Raw genomic sequence first — 21,238 nt, 5'->3', positions numbered from 1 at the left:
TGTGTGGTAAGTGTGGTGTGTGGTAAGTGTGGTGTGTGGTATGTGTGGTGTGTGGTATGTGTGGTGTGTGGTATGTGTGGTGTGTGGTATGTGTGGTGTGTGGTATGTGTGGTGTGTGGTATGTGTGGTGTGTGGTAAGTGTAGTGTGTGGTAAGTGTGGTGTGTGGTATGTGTGGTATGTGGTATGTGTGGTGTGTGGTATGTGTGGTGTGTGGTGTGTATGGTGTGTGGTAAGTGTGGTGTGTGGTATGTGTGGTGTGTGGTATGTGTGGTGTGTGGTGTGTGTGGTGTGTGGTAAGTGTGGTGTGCGGTATGTGTGGTGTGTGGTAAGTGTGGTGTGCGGTATGTGTGGTGTGTGGTATGTGTGGTGTGTGGTATGTGTGGTGTGTGGTATGTGTGGTGTGTGGTATGTGTGGTGTGTGGTATGTGTGGTGTGTGGTAAGTGTGGTGTGTGGTATGTGTGGTGTGTGGTATGTGTGGCATATGGTATGTGTGGCATGTGGGATGTATGTGATATGTGGTGTGTGTGGCATGTGTGGTGTGTGGTAAGTGTGGTGTGTGGTAAGTGTGGTGTGTGGTATGTGTGGTGTGTGGTAAGTGTGGTGTGTGGTAAGTGTGGTGTGTGGTAAGGGTGGTGTGTTGTGTGGTATGTGTGGTGTGTGGTAAGTGTGGTGTGTGGTATGTGTGGTGTGTGGTATGTGTGGTGTGTGGTGTGTGATGTGTGGTGTGTGTGGCATATGGTATGTGTGGTGTGTGTGATATGTGGTGTTTGTGGCATGTGGTATGTGTGATGTGTGGTATGTGTGGTGTGTGCAGTATGTATGGTGTGTGTTAAGTGTGGTGTGTGTTAAGTGTGGTGTGTGTGGTCTGTGGTGTGTGTGGCATGTGGTATGTGTGGCGTGTGGTATGTGTGGTGTGTGTTAAGTGTGGTGTGTGTTAAGTGTGGTGTGTGTTAAGTGTGGTGTGTGTGGTCTGTGGTGTGTGTGGTCTGTGGTGTGTGTGGCATGTGGTATGTGTGGCGTGTGGTATGTATGGCATGTGGTATGTGTGGCATGTGGTATGTGTGGCATGTGTGGTATGTGTGGCATGTGGTATGTGTGGTGTGCATTAAGTGTGGTGTGCGGAGTGTGTGGAGTGTGGTGTATGTGTTGTGTGGTATGTGTTGTGTGGTATGTGTGGTGTGTGTGTTGTGTGGTATGTGTTGTGTGGTATGTGTTGTGTGGTATGTGTGGTGTGTGGTGTGTTTGTTGTGTGGTATGTGTTGTGTGGTATGTGTGGTGTGTGGTGTGCGGTGTGTGGTATGTGGTGTGTGTGGTGTGTGTGTGGTGTGTGGTGTGTGTGGTATGTGTGGTGTGTGGTGTGTGGTATGTGGTGCGTTGTGTGTGTGGTGTGTGGTGTGTGTGGTATGTGTGGTGTGTGGTATGTGTGGTGTGTGGTGTGTGTGGTGTGTGGTATGTGGCGCATTGTGTGTGTGGTGTGTGGTATGTTTGGTGTGTTGTGTGTGTGTTGTGTGCTGTATGTGTTGTGTGTGGTGTGTTGTGTGTGTGGTGTGTTTGGTGTGTGGTATGTGGTGTGTGTGCTGTGTGTGGTGTGTGTGGTGCGTGGTGCGTGTGGTGTGTGGTATGTGGTGCATTGTGTGTGTGCTGTGTGTGGTGTGTGGTGTGTGTGGTGTGTGTGGTGCATGGTGTGTGGTGTGTGTGGTGTGTGGTATGTGGTACATTGTGTGTGTTGTGTGTGTAGTGTGTGGTGTGTGGTATGTGTGGTGTGTGTTGCGTGTAGTATGTGTTGTGTGTGGTGTGTGTGGTACATGGCGTGTGTGGTGTGTGGTAAGTGTGGTGTGTGGCGTGTGTGGTGTGTGTGGTGTGTTGTGTGTGTGGTAAGTGTGGTGTGTGGTGTGTGTGGTGTGTGTGGTATGTGGTGCGTTGTGTGTGTGGTGTGTGGTGTGTGTGGTGTGTGGTAAGCGTGGTGTGTGTGGTGCGTGGTGTGTGGTTAGCGTGGTGTGTGGTGTGTGGTAAGCATGGTGTGTGGTGTGTGGTATGTGGTGCGTTGTGTGTGTGGTGTATGGTGTGTGTGGTGTGTGGTGTGTGGTAAGCGTGGTGTGTGGTGTGTGGTGTGTGTGGTGCATGGTGTGTGGTGTGTGGTAAGTGTGGTGTGTGGTGTGTGGTGTGTGGTAAGCGTGGTGTGTGGTGTGTGTGGTGTGTGGTAAGCGTGGTGCGTGGTGTGTGTGGTGTGTGGTAAGCGTGGTGTGTGGTGTGTGTGGTGTGTGGTAAGTGTGGTGTGTGGTGTGTGGTTAGCGTGGTGTGTGGTGTGTGGTTAGCGTGGTGTGTGGTGCGTGGTGTGTGGTGTGTGTGGTGTGTGGTGTGTTTGGTGTGTGGTGTGTGTGGTGTGTGGTGCATGGTGTGTGGTGTGTGGTGTGTGTGGTGTGTGGTGTGTGGTGCGTGGTGTGTGTGGTGCGTGGTGCGTGGTGTGTGGTGTGTGTGGTGTGTGTGTGGGTGGTGCTTGGTGTGTGGTGTGTGTGTGGTCTGTGGTGTGTGGTGCATGGTGTGTGGTGTGTGTGGTGTGTGGTGTGTGTGTATGTGGTGTTTATGGTGTGTGGTGTGTGTGGTATGTGTGGTGTGTGGTGTGTGGTGTGTGGTGTGTGTGTGCATGGTGTGTGGCGTGTGGTGCGTGGTGTGTGGTGTGTGTGGTGTGTGGTGCGTGGTGTGTGTGGTGTGTTGGTGTGTGGTGTGGTGTGTTGGTGTGTGGTGTGTGTGGTGTGTGGTGCGTGGTGTGTGTGGTGTGTGGTGTGGTGTGTGTGGGTGTGTGGTGTGTGGTGCATGTACGTGTGGTGTGTGGTGTGTGGTGTGTGTGGTGTGTGGTGTGTGGTGTGTGGTGTGTGGTGTGTGGTAAGCGTGGGTGTGTGGTAAGCGTGGTGTGTGGTTAGTGTGGTGTGTGGTTAGCGTGGTGTGTGGTGCGTGGTGTGTGGTGTGTGGTTAGCGTGGTGTGTGGTTAGCGTGGTGTGTGGTTAGCGTGGTGTGTGGTTAGCGTGGTGTGTGGTTAGCGTGGTGTGTGGTAAGCGTGGTGTGTGGTGCGTGGTGTGTGGTGTGTGGTGTGTGTGGTGTGTGGTGTGTGTTGCGTGGTGTGTGGTGTGTGGTGTGTGGTGTGTGGTGTGGGTGGTGTGTGGTGTGTGGTGCGTGGTGCGTGGTGTGTGGTTAGCGTGGTGTGTGGTGTGTGGTTAGCGTGGTGTGGTGTGTGTGGTGCGCAGTACATGCATGTGCAGAAGCACACACAGGCACACAGAAGCCGGGGGAATGCTGGACGGTCTTCCTTCATCACTCATCCACGTATTGCTTTAGATGCAGTCTTTTTCAATGCAGAGCTACAGTTTTCACAAGCCCCAGTGATTCTGAGGACTCCGCCCCCGCAGCCTGGGGTCACGGACGCGTACAGCCATGTCCAGCCGTTTATGTGGGGGCTGGAGAACCCAACTTGGGAGGCCCAGGCCCCAGGCTGCAGCAGTCCTCGTGCTGGCTGACGCACCTCCCCAGTCCCGCGCTCGCTTTACCAGTCAAATTCACACAAATAAGTCTGTCCTTAAAATGGCTAAAATTAAAATGATGAATAATGGCAAATGTTAGTAAGAGATTAAAGCAAGAGAAAAAGCTTATATATTTTGGTATAATCAATTTGGAAAAGGCATTTTCTTATGCAACTAAACATCTACGTACCCTAACACCAGGAATTCTAGGCATTTTCTCAGATTACGAGAGACTACACAGAAGAGCTATAGAAAATGGCCAAGACTAGAGTTAATTTGAGTATCCATCAGTGGAAGAATGGATAAACAATCTGGAATATTCCTATTACACAGCATTGAATAAGGCAATCTATGTGTTGATATTAGCCATAACATGGATGGACCTCAAAAAAGGTTACAATGAACAAAAGACAACAGAATGCATTCTGTCTGGTTTCATGTATTTGAAGTTCTACAACCAACAACAACAAAAGTCAAAATCTATGGTTTAAAAAAGAAACAAAACAGGGGTTAGAGAGATGAATTAGTATTTAAGGCACTTTTCTGCAAAGCCAAAGGTCCCAGATTCAATTCGCTAGTATCTACATAAGCCAGATGCACAAGGTGGCGCATGTGTCTGGAGTTCATTTGCAATGGCTGGAGGCCCTGGCGTGTGCATTTGCATTCTTTCTGTCTCTCTTCTCTCTGCTTGCAAATAAGTAAATAATATTTTCTAAATATCAGAACTGTGGTTGTACCTAAGGACAGAGCAGGAACTTGCTGAGGTGGGGAATCAAGAAATATGTAAAACTGATGATAATATTCTGGTACCTTGAAAAGGTTTGGGGTTGCATACTTCCTTAAATGTAAATTTCTCTATGAGAAAAATAAATAAATTTTCAACACTAATTATATACATGCCTAAGTCCTGGGGATAAAAGGCAATAATACCAAAGACAAATTTGAGAATGGGTCAAAAACAGGATGATTATTAAATGGACAGGAAGATGAGTCATCACACAACTGGCCAGCCAGGCAAGATGTGCCAGTAGTACCACAGTGGCATGTCTAGTATGGGGTAACCAACTGCTTTTTGATAGGATTTGAGGCCGGCTCCATGGGAGGAAATTCATGTCTAATACTGAAAACCTAGTAAAAAGCTTATAGCTGGGAAGGTCTTTAAGCCCTTAGGGGGAAGCGACCACTGTTGTCTTACTAAAAAGATATATCATGCCCGATACTTAGATATATACCCATGTACTAATGCTGTGCTCACTTTCGTTTAGACAGGCTTCTCTGTTCAGATGGCAGTGACTACTGGGGAGACTCAACACTCACCACAGTGCCGAGGAGAAGTGACAGTGGAGTGTTCAGCACTAAGTGAGACATCTTTGTCACACCCTCCAAGGCTCAGAGATCACTGTGAAACAGGTGGCAGAAAAAATTCAAAAGCCAAAGGATGGGAAGGAGTGCTTTGGAATGCTGTCTTCCAGACACAAAGTGGTGTGTATCATTGCATAAGCAAAAGAAAACTAGAAATTTTCATGTATGTATGTGTGCACATGTATGCATGCATTCTTATGTTTGTGCAGATACATATGCATGTGCACATGCATGTAGGTGTGTGTGCATAGAGGCTAGAGGACAATCTTAGATGTCATTCTTCAAGAACACTTCCCACCATGTTTTATTATTTTATGTATTTATTTGAGGGAGGGAAACATACATACATAAACACACACACACACACACACACACGTATATATATACACATACATATATATATACACAATATATATACATGTATATATATATATTTTACATATATATATACATATGTATATATGTATATATATATGTATATATATATATATATGGGAGAGAGAGAGAGAGAGAGAGAGAGAGAGAGAGAGAGAGAGGAGGGAGGGAGGGAGGGAGGGAGGGGGGAAGATGCCAGGGCCAATACCCTGCAAATGAACTCCAGGCACATGTGCCACCTTGTGCATCTAGTTTTCTGCGAATGCTGGGGAATCAAACCCAGGTCTTTAGGCTTTGCAGGCAAGCTCCTTAACCACTAAGCCATCTTTCCAGCTCCCATCCACATTTTTTGATAGAGTCCCCAATGGCCCGGAGTTCATCAGTTAGGCTAGGCTTGCTGGCCAGCGTGCTCCAGGGATCTGCCTGTCTCTCCTCCAGTGTTGGTGTCATTACTAGTATGTATCTCTATGACCAGCACTTTTGTATAGTTCTGGGGATTGAACTTGGGTCTTCGTGCTTACAGAACCAGCACTTTATTCACTGAGCCACTTCCCCAACTTCTAGAAAGATTGTTTTCTTGAAAGAAAAGGTTAAGCTCTTGCAAGTAAGCCCAAATGACAAATAACAGCATTTTACACTTACTTTGGAATAAATAAAGTCCTTTCCTTATGCCAAAGAGAAAAAGTCATCTCATTGCACTTCATGAATCCAACCACACCTAAATGACACTTTTACACATGACCACACCCTTCCCAAACATCAGCTCCCAAATGATAGGTCCAAACATTTTCTCTTATTATATAAAGTTTGCCAAACACTAATGATTTCCCCAACCCCAAATACCACCCTGCTCTACAAATCTTCCTTCAGCACCCACCAGAGTTGTTCATATGAGCTTTTATCTCTTCTCCACATCTGGATCCCACGCAGCACCAGTACCAAGCTTGCTCTTAGGACACACTCCACACAGAACTGTTCAACATCACTTTCCTTAGTCAAAGTTAAATAGGGACTACAAGGGGATACTTCTGTCTTTCTTAATTCACACTAGCAAAATGCCATGGTGATCAACATTGTGTGCATTGTGTTATAATTTAAGCCTCCAAGTCACACAGTTGCAGAGCCCTGTGTCCAGGAAGCTGCTTGTGGCACAGTGGATGTTACTCGTCACTGTGACTTGGGAAAGTGTGACCTTCTTTGTGCCTCATATACAATGAGAACAATATCCCTGTCTCAAAGGATATTAAGATCAAATAAAACAATCCATCAAATTACTTACATAGTAACAAGCATTCAACTGATATTCGTTAATTGCAATTGTTATTTTGTCTTGTCTAGGAGAGTACCTGTCACACTGATTACACTGGTGTAATATTAGGTGTAACAGATACATAACTTGAACGAATTTAATAAATCACAGCAATCTAAAAAATACCCCTATATTCCTAAGTTCTGAGTCAAAATACAAAAACTTAACTTTAAATATAATTATAACTTTTACATATTGCTTTTGGTATAAGTTGCATTATAGGGTTTGTGTGTGTGTGTGTGTGTGCGTGTGTGTGTGTGCGCGCGTGCGCACGTGTGCATACTCGCGCATGCCACAGCCCTTGCGGAGCTCACAGGGTAACTCCTGGTGTCAGTCCTTGCCCTCCACCTTGTTTGAGGCAAGTCCCTTGCTATGTATCCCTCAAAAGTAAATCTAGCTCGCCCCTGAGCTTCTTGTTTTTGCTTTTCTCTTGCTGCAGGCAGGCTGGATTCTGGGGATCTGAACCCAGGTTGCCACATTTGTACAGCAAGCATTTTATTTTTACCCATGTAGCCGTCTTCCCAGCCTCTAATGTCTTCCGTATTTGTACCTATGCCAGGTTCTAAAGTCTGAGGGTAGGAAGGGACAAGAACTGACCAGCGCAGAACCCTTCTTAGACGTGCAGAGAAAACCCTCAGCAGCTGTTACAGTCTAAGCGTGAAACATCTCCCACGGGCTCGGGCTTTTAATACCCATTACTGCAGCTGGCAGTACCAGTGTGAGAGGCTGGAGAGCCCTTCCAGGGTGGGGCCTAGTTGGCAGAAGAGAGCCACTGAAAGGTAACAGGCTGGCCAACGGTTCTGGTCTAGCCATTTCCACTTCCTGGTCCCTCATGATGTGAACAGTCCCTTCTACACTCCTACTGCCACTGAGTGAGCCAACACTCAGCTGCTCCAGATCCCTTACCCAGGAAGATGGAGGGAAACCCTCTGAGGCCATGAGCCAGAAGAAATCTTTCCTCCCTTATGTTGTTCTGTCAGGTATTGGGTCACAGTGACATGAAAGCAATAAACCTGGCAGCTTTATCCCTCTTCCTCAACAACCCCTGTATCAGGGGAGTCATTCTCTTGAGACCCTGTCTAGAGAAGGTTCACTGGAGAAGGCACAATCTAACATGACCATTGGGCAGCCATGGGCAAAATGGGCATGCCCTCACTCCTGAAACCTGTGACTATATCGTGGCAAGCAAATGGCAGAAAGGACTTCAGAGAGAATAAGGTGAAGTAACCAAGTAACAGGGACCTCACTCCAGATCTTCCTGAAAGTCTAATCTAATCAAAGTCACCCCTAGAGGCAAGGAGCCTTCTCTGCTGGGTCCAGAGCTGCGGTTGAGCAAATCGTGCGGGGAGGGCTTCATCTGCTGTGACTGGTGTCAGGGTCACAAGGACTGCAAGTGGCTTTACTGAGCAAAGAAAGGATCCTGACACCACAAAGCAGCAGGAACCTTAGCCCCATATCCGCAAGAAGCAAATTTGCTCTCAACACCTCCAAGAAACAAGGCCCAGTGGACACTTCAATCTTGGTCTCATGAAGTCCCAAGCAGAGACTCTGCTGGGCCGTGCTATGACCAATTTTCTGTCTCATGAGAACTGTGACATAAGAATGGTGTTTTAAACTACCACGTGTAGGCTGGAGATGGCTCAGGTGGTAAAGTACTTGCATCAGGATCATAAGGATGTGAGGTCAGAGACCCAGGCACCTACATGAAAGCCAGGCATGGTGGTGCATTCCTCCAATCCCAGAGCTGGAAGGAAGAGACAGGGACTCCCTGCAACTTGCTGGCTGGCTGGCTAGTCTACTCAAATCCAAAGTGGCAATCTTAGGATTAAGTGAGAGACCCTGTTTCAAAAGACAAGGTACAGAACTACTGAGGAAGTTACCAAATGACAGCCTCTGGCTTCCACACACACACATGCAAACATGTGTATCCGCACACACGCACATACAAATGCACATACAACAGATACACAAGGCACACAAACATACATGCACATACATCACACAGAACTACATATGTAAAACTTTTCCTCCCACAGTGGGGGGAAACTTGCCCTAAAACCTCCTCCAGCTCTCCTCTTGTCTCTGTGTATCTTTTCCCTTCTGGACCAACTGTCCCCTGGGATTAGATCACCCTTCATGAGCAGGACTTTGAAGCTGCCCATTCGCGGCTGTCCTTTATATCCTGGGCTTCTCCACCTGAGGATCCGCTCAGTTGCCTCTGATGAACAGCAGGACTCCTGTCACAGACAACGCGAGCAGAGACCTACCTACCCAGCCCTGTGTCCCTGCGTGACCAAAAGTCACAGCTCTATGATGATATAAGGTGGACAAGCTATAGTATATGAAGCCAGTAACCCTACCTCGAGGACCAAGACAATCTTCTCAATGTGGCCAGGTGAGTCAGGATGCAACAGGATTAGGGCTTAAACCACTCCCCAGAGCCCTGCCCTCACCAGTGCACCCAGCACTGTCCAGGTGACTTATGTAAGCCAAGTCTGTCTACTTGATATTGACTTGATGAACACTTTCATCACTCAAAGCATCCAAGTCTTTCTCCTTCTGGTTATAAAGAAAATTAAGCTGGACATGGTGGCGCACACCTTTAATCCCAGCACTCAGGTGGCCGAGGTAGAAGGATCGCCATGAGTTCAAGGCCACCCTGAGACTACACAGTGAATTCCAGGTCAGCCTGAGCTGCAGTGAAACCCTACCTTAAAAAACCAAAAAGGAAAGAAAGAAAATTAATCCATCCTATTTTGTAATTTAGTTTCTGCCACAGTTACTGCTCTACAGAGCATCTTTTATTTATTTGGATTTAAACTTGGATCTAGATTTTGCAAGCCCCTTTGTGAATAAGAAAGTATGATCAATAATCCAACAAAGACTTCATCAAAATTACTAATAAATAATAAAATGACTATTTAAGTAATTATCTAAATGGCAAATGCTAATAATATGTTAAGACACAATGTACATGTGGTCTAATTCCCTCCGTTAAGATAAATTTCCATCAGGAAGTGTTTTTGTTGGCCTTCATAAGCAAAGGGATTTAAGAGATAATGTAGTAGTGAAAGGAAGAATTAAATCTCAGCCCCACTCAAACACTGTCAGGACAAAGGGGAAGTCATGGCCTTTGTCCACTGACCCTGGGCCACTGATTCTGCCTTTGAAATCAGCAGTCTTCCTAATATGAGTCATTCTAGGGACTGAGAACAACTTGAATCAAAGAGTTCATCACCTTTCATTCAGCTCTACCAACAGCACACCAAAAATCTTTCCCTGACTACAAATTCAATGATTTTTATGTTCAATGTTTAAGCTAAAAAAAAAAAGTCTAAACAGGAGAAAATGTTATTTGACTCGAAGATACCGTGTTCTTCCTCTTTCAACCTGGGTTGCTTCTCTCCTGGGGCACAGCTGACACAAGACAAGCAGTGTAACAAGCGAGCTTTCTGAAGCCCATTTGCAAAGGACCCTAACCTAGGACTTCTGTTCTCAGGCCACTTGCACCTCATGCAATTCCAAGGGACCTTGCTGGCTTTTACATTTGGGTATGTTTTGTTTCTTATGGAAAATTAAGGGTTCAAAATATTATTCATAGTTTCAAGTGAGACTGGAAGTCACTACAGACGGCACCACCACTCCCGAGCCTACGCTGCGGCAGCTCCATGATCTGATCTCCAGTCAGCCTTCTGCCTAACTTACCACCCCTAGGCGCATTCAGCGACACTCATGTGTGGCCTCCTGAATACAACTTCTGTGTCCACTGCAGGTAAACCTTGAAATATCTGGAAATAAACATTACGGACAACAGGTAGCTAGCCTGTCAGTGATGAAGGTATGAGTGGGTTGCACTGTATTTCAGAGACTCCTGCCCAATTATATAAGAAGGACTTTAGTGATGTCTTTTTTGTTGTTTTATGAGGCAGGGCATCCCTCTGTAGTCCAGGCTGATCTGGAACTCACAGTAATCCTCCTACTTCAGCCATGCGAGTGCTGGGAGTAAAGGCGTGAGCCTTTGCTTATGAAGGCCAACAAAAACACTTCCTGATGGAAATTTATCTTAACAGAGGGAATTAGACCACATATATATTGTGTCTTAACATATTATTAGCAGTTAGATAATTACTTACATAGTCATTTTATTATTTATTATTCTTAGGCATTTATTTTCCAACTGGAGTATGTAATGTAAAAAGTAGGTTTCTAAAGTAAGCTTATACACAAAATGCATCACCTTCCCCACATATGACCCTCTTTTGTCTAGTAAATATATGGCATACTCAATAGTAAAAACAGGTGCTAATAGTTGGGAACTGAGTTTAAGAGCTGAAAAGAGCATGGCTGTAGGTGAAAGGAAGTGAGGTTAGACAGCAATCAGTTAGGAAATGAGCAAACAGTATTCTACTGGAGATGATGATTGGCAGAGAACGGGAAGTGAAGTTAGGAAAGATATGCCCTTGAGGAAAATGGGGAGGCTGGGAAGACCGGATGTCAGTGGAGTGAGTGTTTTACATGTGGGGGCCAGAGGTCGACGTCAAGTGTCTTAATCGCTCTGTACCTTATGTTTAATATTTTATTGTCAGATTCCATAAGTATAGACAATAAATCATGATAATTCCCACCTATTATTCCCATTCCCCCCCCCAAAAAAACCCACCCTCCACTGAATCCCTTCTTTCCAATCAGTCTTTCTTTTATTTTGACATTATCATGTCTCTGCCTATTATGAAGGTCTTGGATAGGTTGTGTCCGACACCATAGGGTCATGAATATCAAGGCCATGTTGTGTCTGGAAGACTGTATCATATTGTAAGCACCTCCTCCCCCCACCTTCCTTTGGCTCTTACATTCTTTCCACCATCTTTTTCAATTGTCTCTGAGCCTTAGAGAGTGTGACAGAGATGTCTCAGCACTAAAACTCTATTATCACTTCTTCTTAGCACTAAGGTGACTAGTTACCCCAGTGGTCACGGCCATCAGGAAAAGAGAAGCTTCTCTAACCAAAACTGAGAGCAGCATTAACATAAAGAGGTATTTAGAGGGCAGTTTGTTCACCTTATTTTTTGTTCATTTTTTATTTATTTATTCGAGAGCGACAGACACAGAGAGAAAGACAGATAGAGGGAGAAAGAGAGAATGGGCGCGCCAGGGCTTCCAGCCACTGCAAACGAACTCCAGACGGGTGCACCCCCTTGTGCATCTGGCTAACGTGGGACCTGGGGAACCGAGCCTTGAACCGGGGTCCATAGGCTTCACAGGCGAGCACTTAACCGCTTAGCCATCTCTCCAGCCCTCACCTTATTTTTTTCCTGGTGTCCCACTGACCCTGGAGTTTACCGATCCAGCTCATGTAGCCAGCCAGCAAGTCCAGGGGTCCTCCTGATCCTGCTCCTGAGCCCCGGGATTGCAGTCATGCTTGGCATTTTATGTGGGTGCCTAGAATATGCACTGAGATCCTCATGCATGTGTGGCAAACATTTTTACCCACTGGGTCAGGCCCACAACATGCATTTATTATCTTACATTTTTGGAGGTCAGAAGTCCAAAATTAGTTTCATTAGTCTCAATTCAAGATGTGGGTGACACTACATTCCTTCTGGATGCTCGAGTGGACACCCTGTTTCCTTGACTGTCCAGTCCCTAGAGGCTGCCTGCATTCCTTGGTTCATCGCTCCCATCTCCCTCTACCTCTGGCCCTGTACTTCCAAGTTCACATTTCCTTGTCTGGCTCTATCCTCCAGCCTTCCCTGGGACCACATAGGGCCCATCCAAGTAATTGAGAATAACCTTCCCATCTCCTGAGCTCTAAATGAATCTGCTCTGCAAAGTCTCCTTTGTCATGCAAAATGACATAGTCACAGGGTCTAGGGATTTTAAGACATGGACATCTTTGTGGCCATTGCTCTACCTATCACAAGTTCTGTTTACCTTGAGAATGCATTTCCTTGGGCCAGTCTACCTCTCTTGGTATATTCTTCTTTGGAAAAAGGAAAATAACCTTAATCACCAATTTCCTCTGGCTCTAGAATATGCTATAAAAGGGTACCTATAAGATTAGTCATTTCATGGCTACAAGGGAGAAAAGGAATCTTAAGGGGATATCTAGATTTTGAGTCAAGAAAATACATTGCAGGGAAACCTGTGAAAGGGACGGGTACCTACTCCAGTTGTTGGTCAGGGAGGCCCATGAGGCTCCCACAACAATGCTGGCTACTGCCAGTGCTCTTGTTTACCCACCAGAAATAAACAGTAAGACCTTATTGCTAAAGACACCACAGTCACAGGTCACTGAGAAATAAGTCAGAGCTGAGCTGGAAGCCTCCTCCCTGCTGGCTAGCACCCACAGCGCTGGCAAGTGTGATGCGGGTCTTAACCAGTGGCAGATCCTGCAAGCTACACAATCAACCAGCCTGGCAAGCGGTGCCCACAGGGGCAGCAGTAGCATGGAAGCTATGGGGGTAACAAACTATCTGGTTGGATTTATGGTCCACTCCATGGGAGGGCCCTGGAGTGAATTCATGCCCAGCACTGAAAACCGAATCAAAAGCCTATGGCTTGGAAGTACATAGACCCTAGAGGGAAGATATTACTGTTCTTTGGCTAAATAGATACATTGAGCTCATCAAATTGCCTTCTAACTGTCAATGTTTATGCTCGTGTGGTTAATGCTGTTCTGGTTAGAGAAGGAGAGGAAGCCCAGTGCTTAGCACTGGGTGAATCACCTCCATCATGCCCTGTGGGGAACGCTGCGGAGGAAGTGGCTGGAGGAATGTGAGTGTTGCTCGCTCTGCTGGCTGGAGAAAAGAAGCTACTTTCATGGAGATGCTGGAGACACTGATGAGACTCAAACCCAACAAAGCTGAAAACAAGAGGCTGTTGAAAGCGTAACACTAAATCCCGCCATCCAACACTGAGGGAACATTGCGGAATAGGGGGCAGAAAGCATGGAAGAGTCACAGAATGGGAGGCAACACTTGGAGGCCCTGGCCTCGGGATATGAATGGACTGGTGCGTTCATGACTTCACAGGCATTGTGACTGCTCCACAAGAACTGCACAATTCTGAGTCCATCAACAGCAACATTAATTTTTTTTATTTTACAGAAAGCAAAAGCAAGACACCTACACCTACACACACACACACACACACACACACACACACACACACACACACACACACTCACTCACAGGGGGGTGGTATTGGCACCCTAGGACCTCAGCCAGTGAAATTGAACTCCAGATGCTTGTGCCACCTAGTGTGCATATGTGACCTTGCACTGATGTCACCTTTGTGCATCTGGTTTATGTGGGATCTGGAGAGCTGATCCTTGATCCTTAGGCTTTGCAGGCAGGGGCATTAACCACTAAGCCATTTCTCTAGCCCAACATCAACATTTTGACATAGAGGATGGAGGAGGACAAAGAGAATAATATATCAAAACAGAAGGAAAGAGTTGGGGACCCAAATGGAATAGGGATATGAAGTGGGGACAAAATAGGGTAAGAAAAGGGATACAATCAAATTATGACTTGTTCCCATGTTAAAATTCTTAGTACAATGTTTTAAAATATGCTGGGTGGAAGAAGGATAATAAGAGAGGCTTAAGGTGAACCTGGTGCATTGAAAGAAATGTGTGGTGGCTTTTTAGACATAAAAACGTGAAGCTAAGTCAGGCTGGAAAGATGGCTTAGCAGTTATGGCAATTGACTAGGAAGCCTAAGGACCCAGATTTGATTCCCCAGTACCTATGTGAGCCAGATGCACAAGGTGGTGCATGCATCTGGAGTTTGTTTGCAGTGGCTAGAAGCCCTGGCTGAACTCTCTCTCTCTCTTAAATAAATATATAAATTTTTTTTTTTTTTAAAAAAAGAAACAGAGCTAAGTCATCAGCCAATGGGAAGTGAGGGGAAAGTTGGAGTCATCCACACAGATGGACTTAATTACTGTAATCTGTAAGGACTGATACATTTTAAAAGGGGCAAATGAAAGGAAGAGGTACAAATATTTGCATTGGACTTGAACCTGGAAGAAGAAGAACTAGTCTAAGAAACAGACACTTGACTACAGGAAGATGGAATTGGATGAAATACATTGAACTGTTTGTTTTAGAAGAACTTACTACACAGTCCCTTCTAATGTGGTTAACTGATTTACATTTTACCTATTTACAACTTTCATTTTATAAAAAAATAATTTTCATGGGTAGTGTCATTCCCTAGGATTTTTGAAAAGTTATTTCATATTACCAATTATCTGTGGATACTAAAGCTTAATGTTTAAAATATATTCAGTTCCATGCTTGCTGGAACAAAATTATTTAGCTAGAACTGTGGACTTAAACGTCCTTAACTTGGGCAAAAACCAAGTGAGAAAGATTGTTTACAATTTTTTTTGTAATTTGAAAAAGCAATAATATCAGGGATATATGTCTATCTGTGTATATATGAACATATAAAATAATTTCCATTAACATGTTTCACAAAAAGTACATAAGGCAGTTATCACAGGATACACTCTTTCTTCCACATCTCTGACATACATTTCTTCCAGGTTTTCCTTTAGTGTGTACGTCTGTGTGCTTGCTGGCTGATCTCCTGATGGCCCTCCATCCATCACTTCGCTGCCCTTCATCTATCTGATCACAGTGGTCTGATTACCAGAGTTCAAGTTTGGCAAACAAGAGACCTCTTGGAGAGCAGAGAGGTATCCAACCACTCACTCAGCTGTTATGACAGAGTGTAGATTTTCTGCAATGAATAAAACATTGACACCTCACCGCAAAATGCCTTACTGTTAGATATGAACAATACAAAGATCACAGAGTAGAAGTCCGAGCTGGAAGCCCTTCACCTCATGCTGACCTGTATCTTGATGCACAGACAGAGCTGGGCTTCACCACTGCATCCCTGTGGGGTACATCTGCAGAATGCACGGCTCTTCTAGAAAAACCTCCCTGCCAACCCCGCAAATGCCTTTCTGTAGGAGGCACAGAAAGCCAAAAGTTAGTCAATACTTTTGAATAATGCTGTGTGTAAAATGCTCATGAAAACTGCTACTATAAGTGCTGCCGGACAACAAAGACAAAGCATTTAAAATGACCAATCATATTCCAGAGCTAGTTTACAGCCATGAGTCACAGGCCACCAACTGTTGCACTGCACAAGTCACTTTGGTAAAGTCAGCCACATGAAGAGAACTGGAAGGCGGCCCTTAGCTTTTACCTCTCAAATCTAAATAGCACAGCGATACCAGAATATCTTGCTGATTAGTTACTTTCTTACCCCAGACATTATAATAACACTTCATTTTATAAAGAAGATGCCACTGAGTCCCAGCAATCTAGTTGTAATACTAGAGCATGTGATTTATGTATGTTTGAGGTAAGTAGATTTGCCTAGGTCATTTCCAAGCCCAGCTGGTGTACCATGTATGTACAATGCTTGTTTCTGTAGCAACAGTAAAACTTACAAATTATGGTTTGTGTTAATATCTGCAACTTTTCCCCCATTAAGCACTGACCATGTGCAAAGCAAACTGACAATCAGCTGTGAAAGTGCAGAGTGAAATGACCCAGGAGAGGAAAGGAAACGTGAATCTACAAACTATGTTAATAGAGTGATAAATGTCAAAAATGCTTTGAAGAGCTCAGCGTGATTGAGGTGTCCCTGAGAAATTGTTCATTCCCTTAACAACAGGCTAGCTTAAAGTTGAAGTGCCAAGTCTGACTTCTGACATAGCTCTTGAGCTCAACACCTCACACAGCCATCGGTACTGGAATTCACAAAGCAATCCAAGGGGAAACAGTATTCCAAGATGCTCTGTCTTCCACTGAGACCATTCCCCACACTAAGATATTCCTAGCCAGGGCATAAATATTCTCGCAGGTTGATCATTTCTCTTCCACTTCATGGAATATTCCATTTCTAGAGGCTTGGCAGCAAAAGCTTACTAAGACTTGGTCTTACACATAAAGCTGGTGTGTGTGTGTGTGTGTGTACAGAATTTAAAAATGGAATTCATGCCTTTCCCTAGTCTATAACTGCATGAACTCAGTATTTCCATATATTGCTATTTCAAGTACAAAGCAAAAAGGTAAAAATCCAACTTGCTCTTTGAAAATAACGGCCTCACTGAGGTGCAGATATCATTCATTAAAATAGATGATTCAAAACGCTGCGGGAATATAATAGGAAAAAAAAACCCTACAATTCAACAGGGATGATCTAATGTCATCAACATCCATTTTCTACAGGAGACATGGAGGTCTTTTGGTTCCTTACCAATGCCCTCCTTTCCATAACATACATTACTAAATTTATATCCAATTCACAGTGGTCATATTTTACTGTCAACTCTAGAAGCAACAACACATTCAAGAGATGCCAGCAAGTGATTCAGCAAGTGTTGGATATGCCAACCTTGAATTCAACACGTAGAACTAAACCCAGATTGTCATCAACATCAGCTGACAGACATTGGGTGGAAGTCTGGGCTTCTCTGGTCCCAAGCACCACGGGTGGGTTAGCCGCAAGAGGAGAGCGGGATGGAGCACTTCGGCATTCAGCATAGGGGCCAACTCTGCAGGACACACATCTTTCTGCAAGGAATCTTGGGAGGATTGGAGTCTATGCAAGAAAACCAACCTCTCCGGAGCCTGCAGAGGCCCAAAGTCTGGGGACCGCAGGAGCCCAGGGAACGGGTGTCTGCGTGAATTCAGATGCTCATTGGTAATCTCAGTTGCCTATGGAAAACGCCAGCAACGGAATAGCACTAGATTTTGTCCCCACAAAGCCATGCCAAGGAAGATCCTGAGTTCTCCTCCAATTATGGTTTTTCTTTTTTCCTAAGCGTGCAGCCATTCTCAGAGGCAGCCACGTTACTCCTATGGCTGGAAAGCGAATTTGCAGAGGCCAAAGATTAAACAAAAGGCACAAGCAGGCGACACACAGACCTGAAAATGATTTTAAGTGATCTGGCCCTCCCCGTTCCAAGCCCTTCTCCTCTTAGGGGAATTCCTGGGCCGCTGAACAGATCCCTAAAGGTTGGAAACGACGTGGGCTAGGAAGGGGGCGGAGAAGACCCCCGAAACTTTCCCAAACTGCGGCCGGCTGTGAAGGGCAGCGGCCGCGGAGCTGGGGTCCGGGTTGGGGCCAGTCGCAGGGGGACACCCCGGGGCGGTGGCCGTGCCCCGCTCCCCGCTGCAACAAAAGGGCCGAGCGCCACCTTCGCGCGGGGACTCCCGACCCAAGCCCGGGAGCGGGGAGCCCGGGGCCGGGGCCGCGTGCCCGGGTCTGTGCATAAAGGAGGGGACCCCGCGCGGACGCGTGCCGCCGAGCCGCCGCCGCCCCCTCGGAGCGCATCCCGGGAGCGGCTGCAGGCCCGGGGGGCGCCGCGGCTCGGGGCTCGGGCTGCGCGGGCCTCGCTCACGGCGCGGCCCGGACCCTCCCGCCACCGAGCCGCTGCAGGCCTGCGCGACACAAAGCGCCCCGGTCCCGCCGCCCGCCCGCCCACCGACCTTGGGCTCCGGCGCCCGGCTCCCGCAGCGTCTTGGTCACCGCCTTCCAGACGTGGCAGCCGAGCAAGCAGAGCAGCAGCGCGGCGGGCCGGCTCATCTCCGCGGGGCGGCGGGGCCGGGGGCGGCGGGCGCGGGCTCCCAGCGGCGGGGCCGGGCGGCGGCGCGTCACGGGCGGCCGGGCGCCGCGCCTCCCTCCATGTCGCCGTCGCTGCTGGCTCCGCGCGCCGGGCCCGCCGCCCGATTGGCCGGGCCCCGCAGCCGCGGCCGCTCCCTCCTCCGCGCCCCGCGCGCCGCTTCCCCGAGAGCCGCGGCCGCCGCCGGCGCCTTAACCCCTTCCTGCCCCGCCCCGCCGCGCCCCGCGCCCGCCGCAGCGCCCGGGCCCGGGTGCCACCTGGCGGCCGCCGCGCCGCGCCGCGGGAAGCCCCCGCCCCGCGCCCCCAGCCTCCCAGCCGAGCCGCCCCCGGGCCAGATCCCGAGCCCCCTCCAGGCCCGGACACCTACCGGGTCGACGGGCAGCGTGCCCGTGGAGGATGGGACTTCCCTCGGGGGTCCTCAGTGCAAAGCCATCCCGCAACTGTCCTCGTCCCCCTCTAAGGGTAGATTTGACACCTGACCTTAGAGGTCAGCTGTCAGTGCCTCTCTGAACCTGCACGCGCGGTAGGAGGCCCCGGGTGGGACACGTTGAATGATGCTTGGGTAGGATAGGGAGGGAATTTTCATTGATTGAGGTCCTGGGTGCTTTCTCTCCCCGCCCCCACCTTTGTTTATTTTGTCTTGTTGCAAAAAGAAATATTCAATGACGCTGAGGCTCACGGAGGAAGATCATATCAGGGCTACTGCACTGGGTCTAGGGACTGCTGCAGCTGGATTTTGCAGCTGGGAAGACAGTTCGGGCTCCACAGAGAGCACAACATGGGGAAATGGGAGTTGATAGCCAAGGAATGCATGAAGTTGGTTGGGTGAAAAATTCCCAAAAGGAAAGATCGGGAGTAGGGGCTCTGGATAACGTTACCTAGCAGGATCTCTGCTAAAGGCAGGCTTGGGGTGACAGCTTCATCTAGGGAGGACTGTGGGTGATGAGGATCCTGCTGAGACATCTGTGGCGACCACTACCCAGAAAAGGATTCGTTTTGTTAAAACTAGATTTTCTAACAAGGGAACAGATAGGCCCAGGGCCAAAGAATCTTCACCACAACCTGTGACAAAAGGTAGAGAGGGGACGTGGCGTGGTGGAACACACCTGTCATCCCACCAGTCAGAGAGCTGAGTCAGGAGGACCTCAAGTTCAAGGCCATCCTGAGCTACCTAGTGAGACCTGCCTCACTTTTTTATTTTTTATTTTTCGAGGTAGGGTTTTTCTCTAGCCCAGGCTGACCTGGAATTCATCATGCCCCACCCTCAATTTTTTTTTTATGGTAGAAATCATTATTGTCCTTCACAGGTGAGAAAATAGAGCCTAAGGAGTATGTCCCAAAGTACACAGCTGGCCATGGCAAAGGCAAGAGTATAAGAAAAGGCAATTTAGCTCTAGTCAAACTCTTAATAGCCTTAAGGCTCCCCTTAAGTCTAGGATGCTCCATCCCCACCCCAACGTCGCTCTCTCTCAACCCAGCTCTGTCTGTACGTCCCTCCATAAAGCCCCCATGTTCACCCATCTCTCTACCCCAACTCCTAACCAGTACTGCAATGACCCTCCTGGGCACTGTGCTGGGGACTGAGGTTCGGAGGCAATCTCCAGACTCATACTGTGCCCAGAACTGCTTCCAGAATACGAGGCCAGAAGGATGCTCATTACTGCAATTGTATTAATTGAGCATAAAAGGCAATGACAGGCACTGCACCAAAAAAGAGAATGAAGGATGGCACTCGCCCAGTTGGCTTATCATAAACAAATTATTGTGATATGCAATAAAAGCCAGGAGGTGGCTAAGCCCAGATGGGTTTTCTTGTCACTCTGAGGACCCATGCCACAATTTGGACAAATTGTGCACTAGTACAGGTGGCACATGGACGGGCAAACAGAAAGAAACCCCCGCTATTGGGCACAGCCCGATTCCCTCCAGCACTGCCTCCCAGCCAGGAGGAAGACATGAATGGTATATGCTCATATCTCAGTTCTGACTTGGATGCCAGCCCTTGGGGACAGAGGTCAGACCAGCTAGGTGGCTGCAGGGAGCAGGGTGGTCTGGCAGTTTTCAAGTGACTTTCTTGAAGAAGGCTCCTTCTAACAGGATTGGCTCCAGGTGAAGCCTCTCTCAGGGCTGGAACTTACATAAAGAGTTCTGAGGGCTGGGGAGCGGACTTGAGGAACAGTGCTTGCCCCACAGGAATGCGGGTCTGAGCTTGGGTCTTCAGGATGGATGTTAGAGTGCAGGTGTCAGTCCTAGCACCGCCTGCAGCCACAAGGGAGGCAGAGACCAGAGAATCTTGAGGACACAGTGGTGAGTGAGACCGTGACTCAAACAAAGTGCAGGTGAGGATTAACAGCTGAAATTGTCCTCTGATCTCTACATACATGTCATGGCATGTGCACACGCCTGCATTCACACACATCAACACACCCCTTTGACAGGATGTTGGTTATGAGACAGACTCAGACTGAATAATAATGACAACAACATTGATGATGATGGATTCACTAATAGGATGAGACCTGGACCTCCAACAAAAACTATGAACTAGTAAGATCTTATGAAGGGATAAAGGAAACTAGTATTTGGGGAGCTCTTAACACATGCCACTCACTAGGCTAGTGATATTACCTCATAGCAACTTACCCGCTTGGTATTATTTTGTGGATGAAAAGCTGAGGCTTGGTGATGTTAAGTAATTTGCCTCAAAACGTACAGGCTTGTTGATAGCAAGGTCAAATACTTGTACCACATCACCTGCAAGAACAAGTTTAATGCACATGACTTGTTACCTCCAGCAGTGTCCAAATTGTTTTAACCTGCTCTAATCCTACTGCAGTCTGAATCTGGTTAACAGTATTGTGCCAAGGTCAGTTTTTTGGTTTTGATAATGTACCAAGGTATATAAGGTATCACAAATGGGGCTAGCATTTAGTGGGAAGAGTATACGGGACTCTCTGTAGTTTTTTTGTTTTTTGGTAACTTCTTATGAGTTATCATTGTTTCAAATAAAAATTCCAGAAGTC

General features: G+C 47.2%; 1 protein-coding gene across 3 annotated transcripts in view; it reads right to left on the bottom strand.

The window, feature by feature from the left end:
• Fam171a1 (family with sequence similarity 171 member A1) overlaps positions 1-20,955 on the bottom strand; it is a 132,080-nt gene extending 111,125 nt beyond the window's left edge. For 2 of the 3 annotated variants that reach the window (XM_045135024.1, XM_045135026.1), the window contains exon 1: positions 18,082-18,193. In XM_045135024.1, the coding sequence (XP_044990959.1) occupies positions 18,082-18,178 (97 nt within the window). In that variant the 5' untranslated portion in view covers positions 18,179-18,193. Of the gene's footprint in view, positions 1-18,081; positions 18,194-20,858 lie in introns of those variants that run through there. The other variant, XM_045135025.1, reaches the window with a different exon arrangement.
• Between the last annotated feature and the right edge of the window lie 283 nt (positions 20,956-21,238).

The sequence above is a fragment of the Jaculus jaculus genome, chromosome 15 (assembly GCF_020740685.1).
Source record: "Jaculus jaculus isolate mJacJac1 chromosome 15, mJacJac1.mat.Y.cur, whole genome shotgun sequence".
Classification (NCBI taxonomy): Eukaryota; Metazoa; Chordata; class Mammalia; order Rodentia; family Dipodidae; genus Jaculus; species Jaculus jaculus.
Note: the sequence above shows the minus strand (reverse complement) of the source record. Positions and strands in the feature narration are given on the sequence as shown.